We start from the raw sequence: 24,180 nt of genomic DNA, 5'->3' as shown, positions 1-24,180 counted from the left end.
GCCCAGAGAGACAGAACAGGTTGACTAGGGTCACTCCTGAGCAGGAGACAATACTGGGAAGAAAAGCTGTCTAGGCTCAGAGTTAAGTCATCAATCAATCCTGCCCTGGGATTCAACACATGCTTTAGAAAACGGGACTCGAGGGGCTGGGGAGATGGCTCAGTGGTTAAGACCACTGGCAGCTCTTCTGGAGGACCTGAGTTTGATTCCCAGCACACAGATGGTAGCTTATAACTGTCTGTAACTGTAGCTACAGGGGATCTGACACCCTTTTATAGCCTTTGTAGGTACTGCAAGCACATGATGCACAGACATACATGCAGGCAAAACACTCACATACATGAAATCAAATGAAAAACAAACAAACAAACAAACAAACAGAAAACAGTACTGGACAAGCACAGCCGGAGGAGCTCTAGTTTTCTGTTGTGCTTGTGAAAAACTGGCCGCTTTCCTTAAGTCAATCCTGACCACCTCCTGAAGACACGTCCCTCCCCTGGCAGGCTGCAGTCTCATCTGAGTATTAGCCATGAACTCAGAGGCTAAGAAGGAGGAGGATCACGACAAGGCTGGAAGGGGAGCAGAAAGCTCACTGTACTCTTGGAGCCTCGTGTTGTCACCACCACCAGTGAATGTCAGGAGCTCTAGGCTGGAAAGTGGGGCCCTCAGCACAGGAAATGCAGCAGGATCTCCTGTCTTTTGGTGAAAGAGATCATGCAAGATGTAGAAGGAAGTAGAAAACAGTCCTACAAGATCTGCCAACCTGTCTGGGAAGTTCAGAGGGTATCAGTGAAATCGGATACTCACAAGATATCTCCAAGGGCAGCCAGTTGCTTCTCAGCCATTTGGCGCTCTCGAAGAGGGTCCCCATCCAGGTCCAGTAGGTCATTTTCACCATAGAGGCTGCCCAGCCCCAGAGTGCGCTTTGATCTACACCAGAGATACAACAGGGAAACACATGTGACACTGAACACGTGTGTACACAGAAAGGGGAGCCAGACACACACTCCAGGGCGCAGAGAACAGAGGGGCTCTGCAAACCTATAATCACTGATCTGCTCCTGGATCTCCAGCGTGACCGCCTCCTGAGCTTCACAGAGAACACTTCGAGGCTCCTCGCCATTCCGCAGGCGCAGGTCTGTAGTGGGAGGGCAGGGAAGGCAGAACAGGTATGGTTGGGGGAGGAGGAGATAACTTCTGAGCACCTTAAGTGGTGTTTGCATCCTGTGATGCTGCACGGAAAAACTGGCTTTTTGGCCCATTAGTTTGAAAGCAGTGGAGGCCTGCATTCCACCCTGATATTGTCTTCTTTCTTATTTAATTAAAAACATGTTTCACTTATTATTGCATGTGCTGTGGTGTGCATGTGGAGGTCAGAGGACAACTCTGTAGAGTTGGTTCTCCCCTCTCACCTTTATGTGGATTCCAGGAATTGAACTTAAGTTGTCAGGCTTAAGACTGAATCATTCTTCTGGTCCTATCAAAGTCAAGGACAAAATTATTCTCTGGATATCTAATGCTTCATGAGAGGAAATACTGAAGCCCCTTCTCATTGGGTATATGCTTAAATGTCTGCTGACATCACCATACAGTCTTCTTATAGACTTACTCTTTCTACTGCCTTGATACCATTTCAAAGGCCTAAAAAACCAGAAGCCTTTCACACTTCATGGAACCAAGAGGTGTGCCCTTCCTGTTCTGCCATCTAGCATCATGCAGGCTAGGCCAAGGCCTTGGAAACGTCAATCAATCTCTCTCTCTCTCTCTCTCTCTCTCTCTCTCTCTCTCTCTCTCTCTCTCTCCAGGGCCTCAATACATAACCCTGGCTGTCCTGGGACTTACTATGTAGACCAGGCCTCGAATTCACAGAGCTCTGACTGCTGCCTTCTGAGTGCTGAGAATAAAGGCATGTGCCACCATGCCAGGCTTCTCAGTCTGTTTTTGAGCAAGCTGCTTTGTGTTTACATGTAGGTTGTCTTCCCTGTGTCTCTGCCGTTAACTGTTTCTTTTCAAATGCAGACTCCCAGTTCCAGCTTATAAAACACTACCTGTGCCTAACTTTGCAAGGTGTTCTTCTTTTTTGAGACAGAGTCTCATATTTCCCAGACTGGCCTTGGAAATGTGCTGTCTAGCTAAGAATGATCTTGAACTTCTGATCTTCCTGTCTCTACCTCCTGAGTATTTGGATTACAGAGGTGTGCCACTATACTTGGTTTACGGGGTACTGGGATTCAAACCCAGGGTTTAGTGCATGTTAGGCAAGCATTCTACCAACTGAGCTGCATCCTCAGCCCCAAGCTGCTATCTTCTTTACACTGCCTCAATTATTCTGGAATTGGAAGGAACAGCATTATCATCCAGTCCTTGGTCCCACTCCGACTCTGGTACTCCTGTTATCTGTATTGTTATGGAACTTTGCAAACTAAAACCCAACCACCCTAGAATCAACCAACTGAAAAATCCACTCAAAACAATATTCCAGAGCTTCTGACTTAGCAGGTAGGATGGAGTAAGGCTTGGTCTCTGTAATTTTACAAGTTACCTTTAGCAATCTGTCCTTGCTTAGAAATCCTTGGTTAAGTCTAATTTCCTCTTCATACAAGTGAGCCTACAAGGTAAGGCCCAGAGGTCCCATGGAAAGCTGGCAGAAATGAGCTCAGGTCTCCTAACGCCGATCCAATATCCTCCTGTGACAGGGCAGAGTGAGCTCTAGGGTGCTGTCTAATCATGCCTGTTCTAAGTGTGAAGTGTTTTGGAGTAACCATCTCTGCATTCTGCCCCCAGTACAGGACAGTTACCCAGGGACAGGGACTCTGTCTCTGGTGTCTCCCGAGAGTTCAGTATAAGAAGGGCACTAAAAAAGGCAACCTGACCCATGAGTGAACTTACCGATTTCGGCCTGCAACATCTCAGGGATCTTCACTCTGAGAGGCTATAAAACAAAGAGTGGGGGCAGAAGTAATGAGGTTGCAAGCACCAAGCAGCTAGACAGGTACACAGGACCTGGTGATGCTATCTTCTCTCTTGTATACCTACCCTTCCCCTCTTGTTGCACAAACCCTAAATGGTCTTATAATAAAAACCTGGAGCCAAGTATCATGGTGAAAGCTGAAAGATCAGAGAAGCAGAGCAAGCCACAGCCACCACCTCTTACCTCACCAACTCCTCAGCCTGACAGAGCCTCTGTAAGAGAGTTGAGTTCCTGTCTCCTCCTGCCTTATATTCCTTTCTCTGCCCAGCCATATCACTTCCTGTCTCAACCGTCCTAGTGCTGGGATTAAAGGTGTGCGCCACCACTGCCTGGTTGTGTCAGGCTGAGGAGTTGGTGAAGTAAGAGGTGGTGGCTGTGGCTTGCTCTGCTTCTCTGATCTTTCAGCTTTCACCCTGCTATCTGGCTCCGGGTTTTTATTATAAGACCATTGAGGGTTCGTGCAACACCGTCTTTCTCATCTTTCAATTACGGACTTTAATTCTAGGCTAGGCCTTTGGGAAATGGCACATGAGTTTACAAGACAGGTTGATGCTACATTCTGAGGGTGGCCTGGTGGTTTTTTACTGTGAAGCACGGAATATAGAATGGCATGTCCTAAAACTGGACCACTGTTAAATTAACTGCTAGACTTTCCTTTGACTTTGAGTGGTTCCAAAAGGACAACCTTTGTTACTTGATGGATTGCTGCTTTTCTCCTTTGCTACCAACGGAAACTGGGTATGTGTCACCTAGTCCTGCACTTAGCATGATCTCTTGCCATGTGGCTGGATGTTGATACGGTTTTGTAAAGGATGGCAGAGAGTACTTGGCACTCTAACCTCCTTCCTCAAGACCCACTGAAGGCATAAATGCAAAACACTGAGGAAAACCAAATTTCCCTAACCTCATTAGCCCTAGTAGCCAACTGCAAGAAGAATAAAATCATTTTGGAATTAGTTTAGTTGATCAGATTATAAAGTCAAGATAAGGAATGTCATCTGCAGGCAGATGTTCCAGGCGGGATCCTGACACTTCCCTGAGAAGCCAGTTCAGATGCAGGGAGGCTCATTCCTTCCAGACACTACAAGCTCTCTCTCTCGACTCCTTCTTTAGGGAATGACAGCAAGTCTGGCTGAATCTCAGAAACTTGCACTCTCCTTGCCTCACTGATCCAGATCACCTGATGCTCCTGGGCCTGTCTCTTCACCAGGAAAGGAAAGGCAGACAAGGTTTGGAAAGTGGTTAGAACCCTCTATCTCAGTGGTTCTCAACCTTCCTAACCGCGACCCTTCAATACAGTTTCTCATGCTGTGGGACCCCCAACCAGAAAGTTGTTTTTGCTGCTACTTCACAACTGTAATTTTGCTACGGTTATGAATCATAATGTAAATATCTGTGTTTTCCGATGGTCTTAGGTGACCTCTGTGAAAGGGTTGGTTTCGACCCACAGGTTGAGAACCACTGTTCTATCTCTACATATTGTGAAGAAAGGTAGTGTACATTCTATATGTGGAAATAAAGAGACATACAGAGGAGATAAATCCTTTAAACTAAAAAAAAATATTTTATTTTATGTGTTTGGGAGTTTGTTGTATGTATGTCTGTGCAACATGTGGGTGGCTAGTGCCTGTGGAGGCCAGAAGAGGGTGTCATATCCCCTGGATCTGGAGTTACAGATGTTTGTGAACTCCCATGTGGGTGTTGGGAATCAAACCTGGGTCCCCTGGAAGAGCAACATGTGCTCTTCACCCTTGAGCCATCTCCAGCCCTAGGGGAGGTAGAACTTTGAGAGGCAGGAACAGAATCCAGGAATCTTAATTTCTTAGTGAGCAAAGGTCTTTAAAAACCTGTCTCTAGCTTTCTGGTGGTGACGACCTCTCTACGAGAACATGCCTCTTGCAAAAGATCTCCCTCATCCCTCTCCAGAAGAGGAGGAGAGGAAAAAGCACCTGGTGTAGAGCCCTGATTCCTACTTTATGGAAGGGAAATGCCCAGGATCCTATCAAATCCCCATGGTCTTTAGCCATACACAAACAGTAGTCTTGTGTGTTGGCTGCCCCAGGGTCCTGTCAGCCTATAGGAAGAAAAGCAAGACTGACAGAAGGATGCTCCTCCAGGAGGAGGCAGCACTGGACACACCTGGTTCAAGATGAGTGGGAACCAGCCCAAGAAACACATTTTTGTTAAAACAAAACAAAACAAAACAACCTGTCTCTACTTGGCTTGAATATTTTGTTTGGTTTTCCTCTGCTTGTGATGCAGAGTATGGAATTGTAATCTAACCCATGACAGCCTTACCGCATTTTTCCCTAGGAAAATACTCCAGATGTCTTTCCCCAAACTTCTTTGGAAATCTTTGGAATTTGTCTGTTGATAAACTTCTGAACACAAATAAAAAAGCTGGAACGACAGAGAAACTGGGTTAGAGCAGTGGATCTTCATCAGGATGACTTTACCTGGAAGATGTCTGGTAATGTCTCAAGATATTCTGAGTTGCTGAATTTACTAGGGAGTGGTTCCTACTGTCATCTAGGGGTAGAGTCCAGTAAGTGGCTAAATATCCCCAAATTAAGATCAGCTCCTACAACAAAGAATTCTCCAGTCTAAACTGTCAACAACGTTGAGGCTGAAAACCTAAACGATTTCAGTTTCCTTCCCATGAGTATGTTTCAGGTTGATAACTCCTCTACTCTGTCTCCTTCCACACTTGACATTGTTAGTGGTGTCTTCACTTGTTTATGTATTGCTCCTGAAGGGCTTTTGTTTTGTTTCTCTTGGTGATGTGCTTTGTCTTTTTCAGGAATGCGTCTGAGACATCAGCATTTGGGACTAAACAAACAGGTATTCAATGAATTCCCTTTGATCAAATCAGTGTTCATTCTGGACTCTAATTGTGGTATTTCCAGAAAGAAAAAAAACAGCAACTCATTACTTGGACAACAGACTTACTCTGGAGAACACAACACCAGTCTTCCTCTACCATCAGCCCTTGTTTCTACGCAGCTAGGAGGGACGAGAGCAGCTGTAAGGTGATGCTCTGTGCATCACCTTGGGGCACCGTGGACTTCATCCATCTCCTCGGATGCCTTTCCTCCGCCCCTGAGACAAGGTCTTATTGTGCAGCCCTGGCCTGGAACTCAATTTGTAGACTAGGCTGGCCTTGAACTCGGAGAACACTTGCCTTTCTTTCCTGAGTGCTGAGATTAAAGGAAGGTGCCACCAGCCCTGCTGGTATTTCTTCTTGCCATCATCTTACATGGAAGATTCTTTAGTGTGTTGCTCCTGCTAAAATTCTTTATAGCAACATTGTAAATCTGCAAGGGTGATTCTCTCAGCTCCTCAGTCAATCTGTATCTACTTTCATCTAAAAACTCTGAAGACTTCCTAAACTGATGAAGAATGACAGTGTTCCTGGCCTAGGTCTTCTTGATATTCTTCAAGGTACAGGTATGGCTAGCCACATGATACAATAGGTTTCATCTTCTTTTTTGTTTTGTCTCTGTCCTTGAGATGCCTGACTTTGCTATGGATCTGACATAAAAACTAGATACAGAGAACTCGGGCACAGTGGTCAGAGATTCTCTCTGTTGAGTACAAGCGGCACTCAAACAAGATTGACACTTGTGAGACTCACCAGTGGACCAGGGTCTGCCTGAGAGAAGATGTAACGCAGAAAAACTGCCAAGTGAGCTGGATGTGACTTCAGTTTCTCAAGATCTTGGAAGATGATGTCGCTCTGGAAGGCAGAAAACTTGAGAATGGCTAGGAGGCACAGAGACCGGAGACAGAAAGCCAACTTTATTCTCACACTCTCTACTTTCTGGGCTCTGTTAGCTGAGCCTCCTTTCCCATAGGGTCATTTCATAGCTGGTGCCAATCAAACTGCTTCCAGTCAAGGGCAGTATGGGCAAAGCAAGGGAAGAAGATAAAAGGAGTAAACCAGAAAACGGTTACCTCATTGTTGAAATAACCTGGGTCATAATCTTCCTCTGGGCCAATAATCAGAGGCTTTGGGCTTTGATCTACACCCTGAAGGAGAGAGAGAGAGTTGAGACGTAGAGATGAGAAATTATGGAAGACATGGATTCAACCTCCTCAGTGGCATCTCTTTAGGAGCCTAACTCTAGAGAGGCCATTCGGGTCTAACCAGCACCTCCAGGTTCGCACAGATGTATCCATTTCCACTTGCAGAAAGACAACTGCTTCTGGGTGGGGCACACTAGACACAGAACTGCTTGGTCACATGACACAGGAAGATGGGAAATAAGAAAAATGTTCTTTCTGTTTGCAAAGGATGAGGAAGGAGTGTCCTTTAACAAAGAACTAGCTGACAGCACCTAACGGACTATTGGGTTGGAGACTTGTGTTTTCCTAAACAGACCAAATCCCCACCGTTCTCCCTAAACACACTCTCCAAATCTAATAATGCAATCACCACAGTGCTGCTGACTAGTGTGGACAAGCAAGCATATGGATTAGTAACTGCTAGACACCAGAGCAGCAGATCTGCCTCTCCCTCAATGAGGAAGGATGGGGCTGATCTTCCTCAAACACTAACATGCATTATTATTTCCTTTGTCTGCTTAACAATCTATGGTAGATCCTTATTCCTTGTTAAAACACAAACCCTTTACCCCAGCTTTTCTTTTTCTTTTCTTTTTCTATGAATTTTAATAAAATACTAACCCTAACTGACATACCAGTAATGACTCCAAGAGACTTCACACTACATGAACTTTTCAAATGCTTTATATGTCAGATTGTTCTAAAGGTTCCCTGAGTTACCAAATGTGCTTTTTTGTTTTGTTTTGGAGACAGGGTCTCACTATGTAGCCCTGGCTGTCCTGGAACTCACTCTGTAGACCAGGCTAGCCTCAAATTCACAAGGTCCTCTTGCCTCTGCCACCCACATGCTGGGATTATCAATGTTTTTCTAGTGACTACACTGCCCCATTTTTAGTGATTCTCTAAGAAGGCTTTGCTTCTGGAACCGACCTACTTTACTCACGCACTTTCTCAAGGAGCTCTCCCTAACGCTTTTCTTTATCTTGTTTTTCTGGACAGTCACCTACCTCTAACCCCAGAGTGACTGAAAGACCCTGAAAGTATTGGAAGAGGGAGGCCCTGAGAGCCTCTCACACATCCAAGACCCTCCAGCCTTGTATCACCCAGTCTCTGAAGCCCACGCTATCTAGGCTCTGGCAGAAGCACCAACAAGACCAGATTTTAGCTTGCTCGGGGAGATTTTTTTAGAAATAAACTTTTTTTTTTTTTTTTTGGTTTTTTGAGACAGAGTTTCTCTGTGTAGCTTTACGCCTTTTCCTGGATCTCGCTCTGTAGACCAGGCTGGCCTCGAACTCACAAAGATCCACCTGCCTCTGCCTCCCGAGTGCTGGGATTAAAGGCGTGCGCCACCACCGCCCGGCCCAGAAATAAACTTATTTAAAGGAAGTGTTTGTACAAGTATCTATAGGATACTGAGCATACTCCCCTGCTCCATGTTTTCCCCTGTCTAGTGCCTCTTCCTCCTATTGGTCCCCTTTGTCTATGGGGACAGTCATGTCATAGACATAATACATGATTTTCTATATCTATTGAAAGTCAAAAAATAGCAGACAAATAAAAACATACGCTATTTGTCTCTCTTAACTTGGCTTTATTCTTGTAATTAGCTCCATTTGCATCCATTTTTATGCAAATGACAAGACTTGGTTCTTCATTTTGGCTGAAAAATTCCACAGTGTACATGCACTACATTTCCTTTATTCCTCTGTTGCTCAACACCAAGTCTGGTTCCTTAACTCAGCTACCGTGAACTGTGCTGCTGTAAAAATGGACGTGCAAGTGTCTGTAATCTGGAGTGGTACAGACCATCATTTGTTATAAAGCAATTTTCTCTAAGATCAAACAGTCCATCCTGCAGGAAGCTCCTGAAGACTCGGGAAGTAAACAGCTTAGAAGCTTCAGGAAATTCCTGGGACTGACCAAATGCACTAGGCCACTCTTTCCCCAGGCATACAAAAACAGACTGCTGAGAAATACCCTCAGACCTGGAAGAGACACTCTCCAACTTGTCAAGCTGACTGTAAGTTATACTCTAGGTTTCCCGCTTTCATGCTAGGGTGGGCTTTTGATGATGCCTCTATCTTTGAATATTTCTGCTCCTGTAACTAACTCTTCACCCATACTCCCATAAGTAACACCAATAAAAACTCAAGTTCGCCGGGCGGTGGTGGCGCACGCCTTTAATCCCAGCACTTGGGAGGCAGAGGCAGGTGGATCTCTGTGAGTTCGAGGCCAGCCTGGGCTACAGAGTGAGTTCCAGGAAAGGAGCAAAGCTACACATAGAAACCCTGTCTCGAAAAAAAACAAAAAACAAAAAACAAACAACAAAAAACAAAAAAAAAACCAAAACTCAAGTTCATCAAGTTAAACTTTGGTGGTATCCATACTTTAGTCTGACATCTGTTCTTTATCTGGGTTAAGCAGATGTTTGTTCAGGCTGCCCCAGAAATAGTGTCACACGACAGTCACACAGAAGACCTATTTTTAGTTTTTGAGAAATCTTCATATTGACTTCTACAGTGGCTAGGACTAGTTTATACTACCACCAGCAATATATAAGGGTTCCCTTTAATCTACATCTTCACCAACCTGTTACCTGTTTTCTTTTTTTTTTTTTTTTTGTTCTTTGTTTTTTTTTTTTTTTGGTTTTTCGAGACAGGGTTTCTCTGTGTAGCTTTTGCGCCTTTCCTGGAACTCACTTGGTAGCCTAGGCTGGCCTCGAACTCACAGAGATCCACCTGGCTCTGCCTCCCGAGTGCTGGGATTAAAGGCGTGCGCCACCACCGCCCGGCCCTGTTTTCTTAATAATTGCCATTCTGTATGGGATAAGATGGATCTCAACATCTTACATTTCCCTGATGGTTAGTGAAGTTGAATATCTTTTCAAGTTTATTGACCATTTGTATTCCATATATATATTTTTTTGTTTGTTTGTTTTTTGTTTTTCAAGACAAGGTTTCTTTGTGTGTAGCTTTGGAGCTTGTTCTGGAACTCTGTAGCCCAGGCTGGCCTCAAACTCACAGAGATCCACCTGCCTCTGCCTCCCGAGTGCTGGGATTAAAGGCATGTGCCACCACCACCCGGCTGTATCCCATATTTTGTGAACTGTTCCTTCACTTCATTAGCCCATTTATTAACTGAGTTTTTGATTTCTTGCTGTTTTTTAAAGTTTCTCTTAGTTTTTTATGATATTTGTATACTTTAGGTATTTTTTTCAATTAGATTTTATTTTATTTTTACTTATGCATATGTGTAACTCTAGTTCAAAGAGATTTAATGCCTTCTTCTGGCCTCTGAGTATGTGGTACAGACATACACCCAGGCAAAATACTCATATACATAAAATAAATAAACAAAATCTTAAAAAAAAAACCAAAAAAACCCCTCCCATTATACAATTCCTTCCTTTCCTTCCTCCCCCCCCCCCCTTTTGAGACAGGGTCTCCCTACATAGCTCTGGCTCTCCCGGAACTCACTCTGTAGACCAGGCTGGCCTTGAACTCACAGAGATCCACCGGTTTCTGCCTCCCAAGTGCTGGAATTAAAGCTGTGCACCACCATGCCCAGCTTACATTATAAAATTTCTTTACTGAAAAAAAATCAATTGAATACTAATAGATTCTACTTCATTACAATAAACACTGTTCTTGACCTTTACTACTGCTAAAATGATCCATCAAAAAGTGATAGTTTGGAAATAACACCTTTGAACTTCCTTACACCAATGCCTTCCAGGGTAAGAAATTTACCACTGGTTGATTTGGGTGATTTCAGGTGAAGTGATATTTGGTGAGGCTGGAACAATTTTAGTGTACCTAGACATGATATTAAACAGTAGTCAGTCAAAGTGTAAGAGAGTTAATTTCAGTTCCCATTCAATCCCTTTGATTAATCCAAATAAAGTTTCAGCCTGCTGTTAGTCTATCTTTGTATCTTTACAAAGGGAAATTCCACCTCAGACTTAATTACAAGGAAAAGAATCTAGCCAGAGTGAAAATATGATAATATACAAAATTTATGCATAGATAATAAATTTAAATAGATAAATTTTGTTATTATTAAAATATTTTAGGTTAAATTTAAATAGATAAATTTTATGTGTTTTTATTAATTTCTTTGTTTTTATTTTATGTGTATGGGTGTTTTGTCTGCATGTATGTCTATATACTCATGCACGCAGTGACTATGGAGGCCAGAAGAGGGTGGGAGATGTTCTGGAGCTGGAGTTACAGACGGTTGCTGTTCTGATTAGTTTTATATCAACTTGATAACAGACTAGAGTCACCTGAAAGGAGAGAACCTCAACTGAGAGAAAATGCCTCCAGAAGAGCCAGCTGTTGGGCATTTTCTTAACCAGTGATGGATGAGGGAGGTTCCAGGCCATTGTGGAGGTGCTATCCCTGGGCTGGTGGTTCTGGCTTGTATAAGAAAGCAGGCCAAGCAAGCCAGTAAGCAGCATGCCTCCTTAGCCTCTGCATCAGCTCCTGCCTTCACGTTCTTGCTCCGCTTGAGTTCCTGTCCTGACTTCCTTTGATGATGAACTGTGATGTGGAAGTGTAAACAAATGAACCCTTTCCTCCCCAAGTTGCTTTTGGTCATGGTGTTTCATCACAGTGACAGTAACCCTAACTAAGACAGCTGTGAACTGTCATGTGGATGTTGAAAACCTAACGGAAGAACAGCCAGTGCTCTTGATTGCTGAACTATCTTTCCAGCCCTGAATTTTATGTATTTTTATAATTCATGATACAGTCACATAGTTTGGGAACCGAAATGATAGAAAGGGTAAATCAATGATGTCTTTCCTCTGTTCTGAGGCTCTGGAGGCAATAGCTGTCAGCTTCTTATGCATTCATCCGGAGACGGCTCATGAGGGAGGCATCCTTTCAACATAAATGGCAGCTTTCTTTCTCCTTTGTTCTGTATGTTTCTAGATGAGGCTTTACAAAATAATTTCTAAACATGTGTGCTGCCTTACTTACACTTACATTGCATTTACAGTGTGCGATACTGGTTTTAATTTGAAGCAATGACAAATATCCTTTAAAATGAATTTAAGAAAGTAAGCTTAGCCTGGCATTGTGGTACATGCCTTTAATGCCAGCACCCCAGGATAAGGGCAGGCAAATCTCTGTGCATTTAAGCCCAGTCTGGTCTACACAGTCACTGTCTCTAACAAACAAACAAAAGAAATAAAAAATTAAGCTAGAAGAAAATACATTATAAGGAAAATAACACTATACAACTGGAACGTGGATTTGGAAAAACATTAGTACAGTGGTGAATTTTACAGAATACTGTTTTAGGAAGCCAGTGTCTGTTAGCATCTATCTGTACTATGACAGGCAATCCCACCCATGGCTACACAGCTTGGGTTCTTTGAAGGATTTTGCCTTGAGCCAATATCCGTCTTTCTGAAATATTCCCAGACCTAGTCCCACCTTTGAGAGCAGGGCCTTTCAAGTCACTTTCTGCACTCTTTGAGGAGCCTGAGGGTGGGGCTTGGAAGGTAGCTGAACAAGGAAAGATCCCAAGCATGCTGAACTTTTATTTGTTTTCTGTATTAGGATTCCAATAATAAGGTTTATTATTTAATACACAAAAATGGGTTTCAATATGACATTTTCATACAGCTACATCACTGTATTTCACTGTTATTCATCCCCTTGCCCTCAGTTTTGACTGAGGCAAAGTTTTGCTAAGGGAAGGTAAGTATTCTGAACAGATACTACTTTTTATTCTCTCCAGACATTAAAGATCTACCAGCAGTCTTTCCCTTAACTTCGGTGTTCTGACAGACACATCTACTGACTCTTCACACAGAAACCGATCTACTTGAATTCCTTATTACACCGTGTTCACTCTTTTCTATTTGTTCTCTAGGTGACTATCTCAACTTGTGGGTTGTCAGAGCAGAGTTTAGTCAGATTATTCAAGACTACATACTGGTGATAACCCTAGCCTACAGCAGAAAGACAAACTGGGGTGGTTCCCATCTCACCTGGTCGTCGGGTGGGAGCGCTGGTGCATCTGAGCTCTGTCGCCTGTGGTGCTGGGCCACTCTCGCCAGGACTATAGGGGAGGTCTGAGGGCTGTCTAGTCCAGGGTCTGACAATACTGAGTTCCGATTCATCAAAGACTAGAGGAAGAGAATTCTGTGATAAGGAACCTCATTCAGACAACACTCTGGGCTCAGCTTGCTTTGTAATGGTATTGCGCTGACACCCACAACATTTTTGACTATCTATTATTCCACTAACCTTCTAACAGCTCATGAGGGAAACTCAACCCACTTTTCCCACAGGGAGCCAGGCCTCAGAAAGGTCATGAGAGTCACTGAAGGCCAAAGAGCTTGTAGTATATATTCAATCAGGAAGTTTCGGTCACAGTTCACACACTTCATTGACAAATGTATCACCTGGCATGTATGCAAACTACAGGTTATCTAGGCCCACAGTACATCCCGCCACTCTCTGGTGACTTTCCCACATATCTGTTCTCTTACAGCTATCCGTCATTCTCTCCCCAATAGTCAGTCACCAGCACTCAGAAAAGGAAATTCCAAATGTGACCTAAATTACATTTTTAGTATGTTTTTTTTTTAACACTTATTTCCATGTTTAATAAGTCTGGCTAAATAGACATTTTACTGTTGTCATCATTCTTCTACTCATTTTATTCTCTCTCATTTTTATATTCATCTTATATGCCAACTGAGAGCATCTGGAAGAGAGATAACCTTGGAGGTAAAAAATACAAAACAAAAAACAAAAAAACAAAAAACAAAAAAACCTGAAAATTTATGACTGAAGTAGAAAAAGATGTGCAGCAAAGAAAGTAAGCATCACTGGCTGGAGGGATGGTGCAGAGGTTAAGAGCAGTGGCTGCTCTTCTAGAGGTCCTGAGTTCAATTCCCAGCACCCACATGGTGGCTCACAACCATCTGTAATGAGATCTGGTGCCCTCTTCTGGCCTGCAGTCATACATGCTGTATACCTAATAAATAAATAAATCTTTTTTTTAAAAAAAAGTAAGCACCCCACCTGACTTGGTGGGGTTCACTAACTTGCTCTCAAAGCTGAGTACAGTGATAACACTGCCCACCTCTTCACCTCACACTTTACATCACAACAGAGCCAATCACCCATGATAAAATACAAGCCGGATGTGATAATCCAGCATAAGGACGCATGTCAAAGCCATTCGGAACCAGAGCACAGTGACTAGACCCCTAAAACTAGAATTGTAGAGGAGGTGTGCAGATGACAGGACAGGGCCTTCAGCAGCCAGTGAGCAGCAGAGCCGTCTAGTGCCCCAAGGGTGGGAAATTGAATGCACACATTTTAAATGGGCCCGTGCCTGCTGGCACTCACCTCACTGATGGAGGGAAAGCGTTCTGTCCCAGAGTCCAAGCCACTGTCGGCCTCCTGGGAATCCAGAGAGAGGCGGCCTGAGAAGAAACCAGTTCAGACAGTTTAGAAAAGTTCTCAGGCCTTGAGTGAAGAACGGCCTTTATTTTGGGCACCAGGCAGGAAGGGGAGCTGCCATCTTCCCTTCAACTCGTTCATCTCAGGACCTGCAGGCTTCTGGCACACTCTCTCTTACTCTCCTCATAGCCAGCTTTTGCTTCCGTCTGGATCTGGGCACAGACCACGTCACGTCCTAAAATAAGACCCTGGCGTCCTCTTACAGCCGCTCTTAGTCTCCAGCTCACTCCTAACCCTCTTTTCGTCACCGGCCCTCTTCCTAAGTGCCACATCTGTCAAGCCAGCTGCTGTCTGGACCCGTCACCCCAGGAGCTCCTGTTTCTTACTCAGCCATCGCTTACTTCTCTACATCCAACTGCCCTGTGTATGGGTATCGCTTTTTCCTCATTATTCTAGAATCTGCCCTATTGGGAGAGACCAACATAGGAGAGAACTCATATATACCACAGGATGATGGGGACTTACCTTCAGATGTTCTCTGGCTGCTGTCACCATAGACTGGAAGAATGTCCTAAAAGAGAGAAGACCAGATGGTGGGAAATTTCTCCGAGCCTCTCCCTCTCCTCTTTCCTTCTTCCAGTCAGAGCTGTGCTTGCTTTTATAGCACATGGCCACTTCTGCTTCACTGCTGGGAAATGCCCCGCTTTACATGTGTAGCCTGAGGAGGTGGTGACCCCTAATGGTGGAAAGGAGCTTTACCATCATGGTAAAATTTAACAAAAACCTCCCTTCACTTTTCACCCTGGACTTCAAAGGCCTTATTTGGGTTGGATACAGGAAAGGATTTTCTAACCATCAAGGAATAAAAAAAATCCCAAGCCTGCACTGAGGAAAGATGTTAAACATCTGTGTCGGGGCTAGAGAGATGGTTCAGTGGTTAAGAGCACTGGCTGCTCTTTCAGAGGACCTAGGTTCAATTCCCAGCACCCACACGGCTGCTCACAACTGTTTGTAACTCCAGTTCCATGGGACCAGACAACCATGGCAAAACACCAATGCAAATAAAATAAAAATAAATAATAAAAAGATTTGTTTAAAAAACATCCATGTCTGTGGAGAAGTACTGGTGTTGGCATGGAGCTCAGTCCTTAACTGCATTCAATCTTTCAGCAACTCCAGGTAGAAGAGGTTATTCCCATGTTACAAATAAGGAGACAGAAAGAAGCTCAGATGTTTACTGATCTTTCTAAGCCACATTCTAAATGAAAACAACAACAAAACAACAACAATAACAACAACAACAACAACAACAACAACAACAAAAAACTAGGGCTAGAGCCCTGGTGTCCTGATTCTCAGCTCAGAATCTCAGGTTCCTGTTACACAGACATTGACAGTGGCAGCAGCCATACACACACACACACACACACACACACACACACACACACACACACACACGTGCTGGTGATGTGCTTCAGTTCTGCAATATCTTACTAGGTAGATTGTTGTGTCCTTCTATAAATAAGAAAATGAAGAGAGGCTCTTAGTGGTTAAGTTACTTGGCCATGAGTCTGAAAGCTGAGGGGAACAGGACCTGGTAATTAAAACTAGATGGTCTATGTCCATAATCTAAGCCATCTACCACATGATATGAAAGTTCCTTCAGAAAAGTGAATTTTTAAAGTTTTATTTGCCTGTGTTCTTACCAACTTCGGAACAGAACAGTTTAAAACGAAAGCCAAACGCCTTACACAAATTTCAAAAAATATTTTAAAAAGATTTATTTATTTTTATTTTATGTGTATAGGTATTCTGCATGCACGTTATGTATGTGTACCATGTGTGTGCTATGCCCACGAAGGCCAGAGGAGGGATTGGGTCCCCTGGAAGAACAGCTAGTGCTCTTAACTGCGAGTCATCTCTCCAACTCCACCTTAAACATTTCTATGGGTTAGGGAAACTACTGTTTTGGATACCATAATTTCCTAATGTTAGTACTTATACTTACCCAAAGAACTGAGGCTTGATGGATATAAGCAAGATAGTAATAGTAAAGTCCCTGAGGAGAAGAATAGATAAACAACCTCCTCCTGTGTGGCATTTTCTACAAAGTACATTTAGCTCCTTCTCAACTGACTGGGACCCTTAACTGAGGCTGACTTGGAAAGACTTGGGTTCCTTTGAGGAGATCCTTAAAGAAAAGCTACCAGATGATGCTGAGTGATGCCAGAGTAGGAATATATACTCTTGAAGAAACTACTCAGAAGGGAGGAGTAATTAGTAGACGGAAGCAGACTAGTTGATTTCTATTTCTTCTTCTCAGTAGGAGGGCATGAAACAGGGCTGTGTCTTTCTATGGTATCACCAGTAGTACTGCACTAATACTCAGCTTCTTTGGTGCTCATCCTGCCATGGCCCCAGAGGCTTTCTGCTCTGCCTTTCTCCTTCTATCTAGTCCCTCTGCATGGTGCTGTCCCTGGAGCAACGCCTACTACCACTCACTCACCACTGAGCCACCAGTCTCCTGCTGGATCTTCAGCTGTAACTGAGTGACTCGCCGCCGGGCACCTTCGATTTGCTCTTCTAGCAGGCTGGCGGGGTTCCGACTATACACCTCACAGATACGCTAGGGAGGGGTGAGGAGAAAGAGGAGGAGGAGGAGGAGGAGGAGGAGGAGGAGGAGGAGGAGGAGAGGGAAAGGCAGAGGAGTGGTTAGTAGAGGATAGATGACTTACCAGCAGTAAGAACAGACAGCTATCACAAAACAGAGAAGAGATTTCTGTCTGCTAGCAGATGCCTGCTATTTCAGCATCATTTAGGATCAGAAAAAAAGGGGTGACTGGTGGGAAACAGAATATATGAAACAGCTGAAGAAAGGAAAAAAACAAAAACATCAAACCAAAAAACCAAAAGGCCTTCCTTAGTCTGACCTATTTTTTAAGGGTTGGATGAGGTCCCACATCGTACATGAGATCTTCCTCACCTTGCACTTGTGTGAAGTATTGAAGTGACTATCCAGATCACTACACAGAAAATGTTAAGGCAAACCTAACATCAGGACAATGTCCACTAAGGAGAGGAAAAGTTTAATTAGAGAAGCCAGAAGCTTTGCTTCATTAGAAGTGTCTATTCTACCTCCTCTAATGCATTTATAGCAGCAGCAGAGTGAGAGCACAGGGCGGAGGAGACTGGCATTGTATCTTGGCACCTCTAGCTGTGTAGGCTTAGGCAAGCTTGACTACATCTGTCAAGAATGGAGACAGTATCTGTATCATGAGATGACCCTAAGATGTGAATAACACCGTCTAACATGCTCGCCAGAGTGGCTGTGGCAGTTATATGCTTTTGTACAAAAGGAACCAGCAGTAAAACTTACTAAAGGAAGATGTTAGGTTTATACATGAACTGACTTCATCTGAAGCTTCCAGCTACCTGCCGACCTTGTTAAAATTCCTTACATTTTAGATTTATCTTTTCCATGCCTATCAAGCCCCAAACATTCCCTGTCTCAGCAGATAATATTATCTGAAAAGAACTTTTCCAACATTACTCCATTTCAAAACATCTGCATCATCTTTTCTCCTGACTCAGAAGTCAAATTCTTTACCACTCTGAACCACTGATTGCTTTGAGTCTTTCTTAGACACCATCCAGATACCCTTAAAATCCTTTTCAAGTGGTTCCTTCCCTTTAAAGACATCTACATTCCCTAAATTAAAAGCAAACTCCCACAATACAATTATTTCTGTCAATCCAGATTGTTTTTTAAGCCACAGCCCATTTTTTCTTGCTTTCCTCACCACCTCAGCAGCTACCCCTTAAAAGATCAAACAGCAGCAAATGATGTGGATGTCAGAGGTTGGTACACTGCCACAGCTCACACAAATCTTCAATCAATCGATGTGGATGTCAGAGGTTGGTACACTGCCACAGCTCACACAAATCTTCAATCAATTTTTAGATACTGCCTCTCTAACTTACTGTGTTGATTTCAGCCAGATCCCAGCTTCAGTGATTATACTGTTGCTGAGGATACCTTAATCTCCTTTCTCCAGAGCTGTTTCCAGAGGATATCTACCTAAGTGCCTCACAGGCATGCTTAATTCACCGAAAGCTGACCTTCATTTCTGTCCTGTAAGGCCTGCTCCTGTGACCTATTTGACTCCACCCATGGCACCCCAGGCTCCCAACTCAGAGCCATCCTTCACTCTTTTTTTCTCCTTACCAGATGGTAAGATTCCCTAATGTGACTTCTGAGACGTCTCTTTCCTGTTCTCTCTTTTTTGTTCTAACGTCTAGTTCTTGTCAAATCTGTCATCATCTCCTGTACACTACAGTAGCCGCCACCAAAGTTTCTTTATGTCAATCACTTAACACGGACTTATTTTTATTTTTTTTAGAGTGTGTGCACATGCCTCAGTGTACGCATGTGCACTATGTATGTGCAGGTGCCTGCAAAGGCCAGAGGAGGCATCTGGTACCTTGAAAAGGGAGTTACAGGCAGTTGTGAGTGGCCCAGTGTGGATGCTGGGAACTGAGCTCTGGTCCTCTGCAAGAGCGGCAAGTACCCTTAAGTACTCTTTTTTTTTTTTTCTCAAAGATTTATTTATTTATTGTATATATAGTGTAATGTCTGCATGTATCCCTGCAGGCCAGAAGAGGGCACCAGATCTCATTACAGATGGTTGTGAGCTACCATGTGGTTGCTGGTAATTAAACTCAGGACCATCTCTCCAGCACTCCCCCCCCCCCCTTAAGTACTCTTAATGGCAGAATCATCTCTCCAGCTCCAAAACCACACATCTCTTAAGAAGATTGCTTTGAAAATCTTTGATTAATTCCCACAGTCTTTAGGAGAAACTCCAAGATCTTTAAGTGACCCGAATCACTTCCCAGTCACTGTCCTGCACTGTTATTTCAGTGTTTTGGTCACAGTGGACTGAACCCCACTCAACTGTTACCTCCTGAAAGCTTTGATAGGTACTGCATAAATCACTCATGCTTTCAGGCTTCCATGGTGCCCAATAATTATTCTAAAGTTTGTCATTAAGATATAATTCATATAATTAAAACTTATTTAAAGTATATAATACAGAGGTTTTTAGTATATTTATACAATTGTGTAACCATTCTCACTACCAAATTCCAGAACATTCGCATTACTTCAATAAGAAAGCTGGTACCTGTAAGCAATCACTGTCAGTCTACCTCCCCAACTCTCCATCTTCTGGTAACTACAAGTCTACTTTGTCTTTGAGCATTTGCCTATTCTGGACATTCCATATAGATGGAACCGTAACATTTGTGAATGTTTGTCTGTCTTTCTTCACTTAGTATGCCTTCAGGGTTCTTCCACTTATAGCGTGTATCAGTACTCCATTATTTTTTATGGCTAAATATCCTACTATGTTATAGATATACCACATTTTTCTATCAGTTGATAGACTCTAGGTTGTTTCCTTTTGGCTATTACGGAGATAGTTGTCATGAATGTTCATGTACAAATTTTGTGTGAATGTGTATTTTCAGTTCTTCTTGGCCTTTATCTAGGAGTGGATTTATTGGATTATACAGTATCTGTGTTTAACATTAGGAAGAACTGCGTAATGTTTCCCTGTGACTGTATATTTTATATTCCCACCATCAGTGATGCAAATAGATTAGATAATGAGCTTGCAGACAGAACATAAACAAATACTTCTCAGGTTTGTTTACAACTCTTTTTTTTTTTTTAAAGATTTATTTATTTATTATGTATACAATATTCTGCCTACATGTAGGCTTGCAGGCCAGAAGAGGGCACCAGATCTCATTACAGATGGTTGTGAGCCACCACGTGGTTGCTGGGAATTGAACTCGGGACCTCTGGAAGAGCAGTCAGTGCTCTTAACCCCTGAGCCATCTCTCCAGCCCCTGTTTACAACTCTTAACAGCATGCGACTTTCCATTATTCTGGCTATAAAAATCCTAGTATCTTGTCATTTTGAGAAGCAGTTCCCCATCTTTTCACATGCTTATAGGCCATTTGTAGTTCTTTGTTATTTTTAGGGCTGTTTTTCACTGCATAATCTACGCTGGCCTCCAAATTGCAATCTTTCTGCCTCAGATTTCAAGTGTTGGAATTACAGGTATATGTCACAATGCCTGGCCTGTGTTTTCTTTAGAGAACTATTCAAATTCTTTGCTCATTTTATTTAGTATAAAAACAAAGCTTATGGGGCTGGAGAGAGGATCTGACACCCTCTTCTGGACCTTGAGGGACCTGAACACACACACTCTTAACAAAATAATAAAAACACTTCAAAAAGAACAAAGCTTATAAAAATATCTAAAATATTCAAATACCATTTTGAATTAGTCAGCTTCCTACCTAATTTTTTTTAAGTTTGGTCGTTGTTTGCTTGCTTCTAGTGATGAGTAGAAATTGAATTTAGGATCTAGGCAAGCATTCCAACCACTGGAAAACATCATAGCCCTTGTCAAATTTTTAACTGTGTTGTATTTTTTTGTTTTGTTTTATTTTATTATTTTATGTGTAAGGGTATTGTGCCTGCATGTGTATCTGAGTACCACATGTATGAAGGGCCCACTAAGGTCAGAGAGAACATTGGTTCCCCTGGAGCTGGAGTTAGATTTAGACAGTTGAGAGCTGCCATGTGGGTGCTGTGAGTTGAACCTGGGTTCTCTGGAAGAACAGCCAGTGCTCTTAGTATCTGAGCCATCTCTCCAGTCCTGTTATTTGTCTTTTTATTCTTGAAGTGGAAGAGCTCTTTACATATTCTAAGGTAATAAGACTCTTAATAGATGTATGATTATGAAATATTTCTTCTATTCTGTGAGCTGCCTTTTTATTTATTTTTTATTTTATTTCTTTATACACAAATGTTTTAATTTTGATGATATCCAATTATCTTTTTGGGGGGAATGCTTGTACTTTTAGTACCATAAAGAAACCATTGGCTAATCCAAAGTTATGATGATTCATACTCATGTTTCCTTCTAAAGTTTAATATTTTCCTTTCTTCATTATTTATATCTAACATAATGGAAATTCTCTGTACATACAGTACTGAAGAAATAATGACAAGAAAAACATCTGTGCATGTTCAGTTCAGATCAAGTCCCCCTTTCTCCATCTTGAGTTTTATATGCTTATTTGTTGAGATTTTATTAATCTATTTTTAATTAAATTTTGTTAATTATGTGACATAAGGGTACAGATTAATTCTTTGTTTGTAGATATCCAGTTGATCTAGTACCATTTGTTGAGAAGACAAACACTACTGAATTGTCTTAGTACCATTGTTGAAAACAAGCTGCCGTAAATGTATGGATTAATTTCAGAGCTCTGAATTCTAGTCCATTGACTTATATGTCTAGCCTTAAATTGTAACAGTGACTTAGTAATCCAGTGTGAGTACATAAGTAACACTTCATAATGTAGTCTGCCTTCATTTATCCCGTCATGTCCTGTGGTATTACTGCAACTTCTCCTTTATCTCTGCAACCGTTCCCACTCCTACCCTAAGGTAACCCCAGTCATTGCTCTAACGGGATACTTAGCACACGGCAAGAACACAATGCTTACTTATTAAGTGTGTTTTCACAACTCCAGTTTGACCTAAACTGTTTCTTCACTAACAATGCCCTCAAATATTTTTTTTCTTTTAAATTTTGTTTATTTTTGAGTCAGGGTCCCTCTTTGCAGCCATGGTTGGCCTGAAACTTCTATGTAGACCAGGCAGGCCTCAAATTCACAGAGATCCATTTACTTCTCCTTCCTAAGTGGTGGAATTAAAGGTATGTGCTATCATTCCTGGCTATCCCTCACTTCTTTTTATCTGCTAAAGTCCACTCTTCCAAACCCCACCCAAACACCGTTTCTACCGTGAAGCTTTTACATGCCACTGTAACTGTTCTTCCTTTCAATTTTTATTACAAACTCTTTGTTCTTCCTACTTCCCTCTTACTAGAATTTGAAATTTCCCCCATTAGATCTGAAGCACACTGAAGGTAGGAACTACCTCATCTCCATTTTTATATACCACAGGAACTAAAGCGATGTTTTATACATAGTAAGTTCTTACAGAGTGACCTATTCCAGCCAAATTAATCTTCTTGGTCTCTGTGCCCATCACTTCCTAGACTGGCAATCTCTCTTCATCCTCTCCCTCATCAGTCTAGCCCAGCGTTCATCTGCCCATCCCTATCTCCCATGCTTACCTTTCTCTTCCTTGGAATCCTCTTAAGAACTATTCCAATGAACATCAATTTTCCTGAGTTCTACTAGTTCCTCATTTTAGTCTGTTTATTTATTTATCATTAGTTTACACAGTCATCATCCTAATGTATTAGCCATGGGATTCTGCTATCCTACTCTGCAGCAGTCCGCTGGCTCAAACGCCATTACAAGATGGCGCTGGTTTCCTGTTTATCCCGAATGCTAACGTGTCGCTCTCCCGCCCGAAGGCTGATGCAACCTTGACGTGGTATCACCCCATATAGTACTGACCAATCAGCTTACCGCCCAAGCTCCGCCCCCAGAACCTGCATATAAGCCAGCTTGCCCCGGCGCCCGGGGCCCTCTTCCCACACCAGCTCTCCCGATGAGCCACAACCAAGCAGCGTTCAATAAACCGTGATAGAGGAAGAATCTTGGAGTCGTGTCTTGCTTCCCCGCTGGTCGGGGCGCGCCGCAACTGGTGCCGAAACCCGGGAAACTTCGGACCTTGCGAACGACTCGGAGGAGGGCCGAAGATTCAGAACCTCACACGGGAACGGTGAGTACTCATAAGGTATGACTGACGCCTATGACACCAATCTTGCCTTTTTGCTGGACTTTTTCCCGTTGATATTTTTTGTGTGGGTTATCTTGGTGATTGGGTGCTGCTTTTGGCTGCGCTGCCACCGCGCGGAGGAAACTTGTTTGTGTTGCTGCGAGCGAAACGAAAGTAAAGCTCCTTAGTGGGGACTGCCGGAGATAAGACAGTCTTTCGTTAGCTCGTTGTTTTCTTTGAGTAAACCTGGTGTAGATAAATCAGTTTCAAAGATGGGGAACTTTGACTCACATATTGAGTTTTTTGTCAAACCTGTGAAGGAATTACTGGGTGCAAGGGATATTAATGTTTCCTCCGGTTCTATAAAAAGGGCGCTTAAAGAGATAGATCAACATGCGCCATGGTTCGCGGTATCCGGTGATCTCACGATGAGTTCCTGGGAAAAGCTAGGAAAAGATTTAGAAAAACACAAACAAGATTTAGGAAAAGCCACCTTGCCTTTTTGGAGATTGGTGAAATCTTGTCTGGATGAGGAAAAGGCACAGGAAGCAGTAGCAAAGGGGAGAAAGGCTATGGCAGAATGGCAGGATAGTCAGTCCGAAACCGGTAAGGAAACAGAAGCTAGCAAAGAAAATTCTAAACATAAAGAAAATAAAAGAGAAAAGAAAAAACAAAAATTACAACATACAGAAAAGGAACCTTCAGCGCCAGCGTACCCATGGTCGGAGCTGGCCGCTATTAATTTGTCTGATTCTGACTCAGAGTTAGATACTGAGGATGAGATAGACCTAGAAAGGGAGGCTGCGGAGTATGAGCGTGAACGCTATGGCCCAGGGCCCGGAGCCGAGCTATCACGACCACCGCCCTTCGCTCCTAACTCACAAGTGAGTACAGGAAGCTGCGCAGGAAGTCATCGCATTCCTCCCAAAACCTGGACTAA

At 42.9% G+C, this 24,180-nt stretch overlaps 1 protein-coding gene and 1 pseudogene across 1 annotated transcript in view; one reads left to right on the top strand and one right to left on the bottom strand.

The window, feature by feature from the left end:
• Window positions 1-24,180, bottom strand: part of Arhgef11 (Rho guanine nucleotide exchange factor 11) — a 132,992-nt gene that overhangs the window by 25,920 nt on the left and 82,892 nt on the right. The window contains exons 8-17 of the mRNA XM_059265574.1: window positions 16,970-17,089; window positions 14,989-15,034; window positions 14,410-14,486; window positions 13,038-13,175; window positions 6,926-7,000; window positions 6,606-6,707; window positions 5,270-5,371; window positions 2,890-2,932; window positions 1,042-1,138; window positions 808-930 (exon numbers count right to left, since the gene is read on the bottom strand). Of these exons, the coding sequence (XP_059121557.1) occupies window positions 808-930; window positions 1,042-1,138; window positions 2,890-2,932; window positions 5,270-5,371; window positions 6,606-6,707; window positions 6,926-7,000; window positions 13,038-13,175; window positions 14,410-14,486; window positions 14,989-15,034; window positions 16,970-17,089 (923 nt within the window). The remainder of the gene's footprint in view (window positions 1-807; window positions 931-1,041; window positions 1,139-2,889; window positions 2,933-5,269; window positions 5,372-6,605; window positions 6,708-6,925; window positions 7,001-13,037; window positions 13,176-14,409; window positions 14,487-14,988; window positions 15,035-16,969; window positions 17,090-24,180) is intronic.
• Window positions 4,805-5,248, top strand: LOC131912794 (small ribosomal subunit protein eS27-like; annotated as a pseudogene).

Source organism: Peromyscus eremicus, chromosome 6 (genome assembly GCF_949786415.1).
Source record: "Peromyscus eremicus chromosome 6, PerEre_H2_v1, whole genome shotgun sequence".
Taxonomy (NCBI): Eukaryota; Metazoa; Chordata; class Mammalia; order Rodentia; family Cricetidae; genus Peromyscus; species Peromyscus eremicus.
This window is presented reverse-complemented; position numbering and strand designations above follow the sequence as displayed.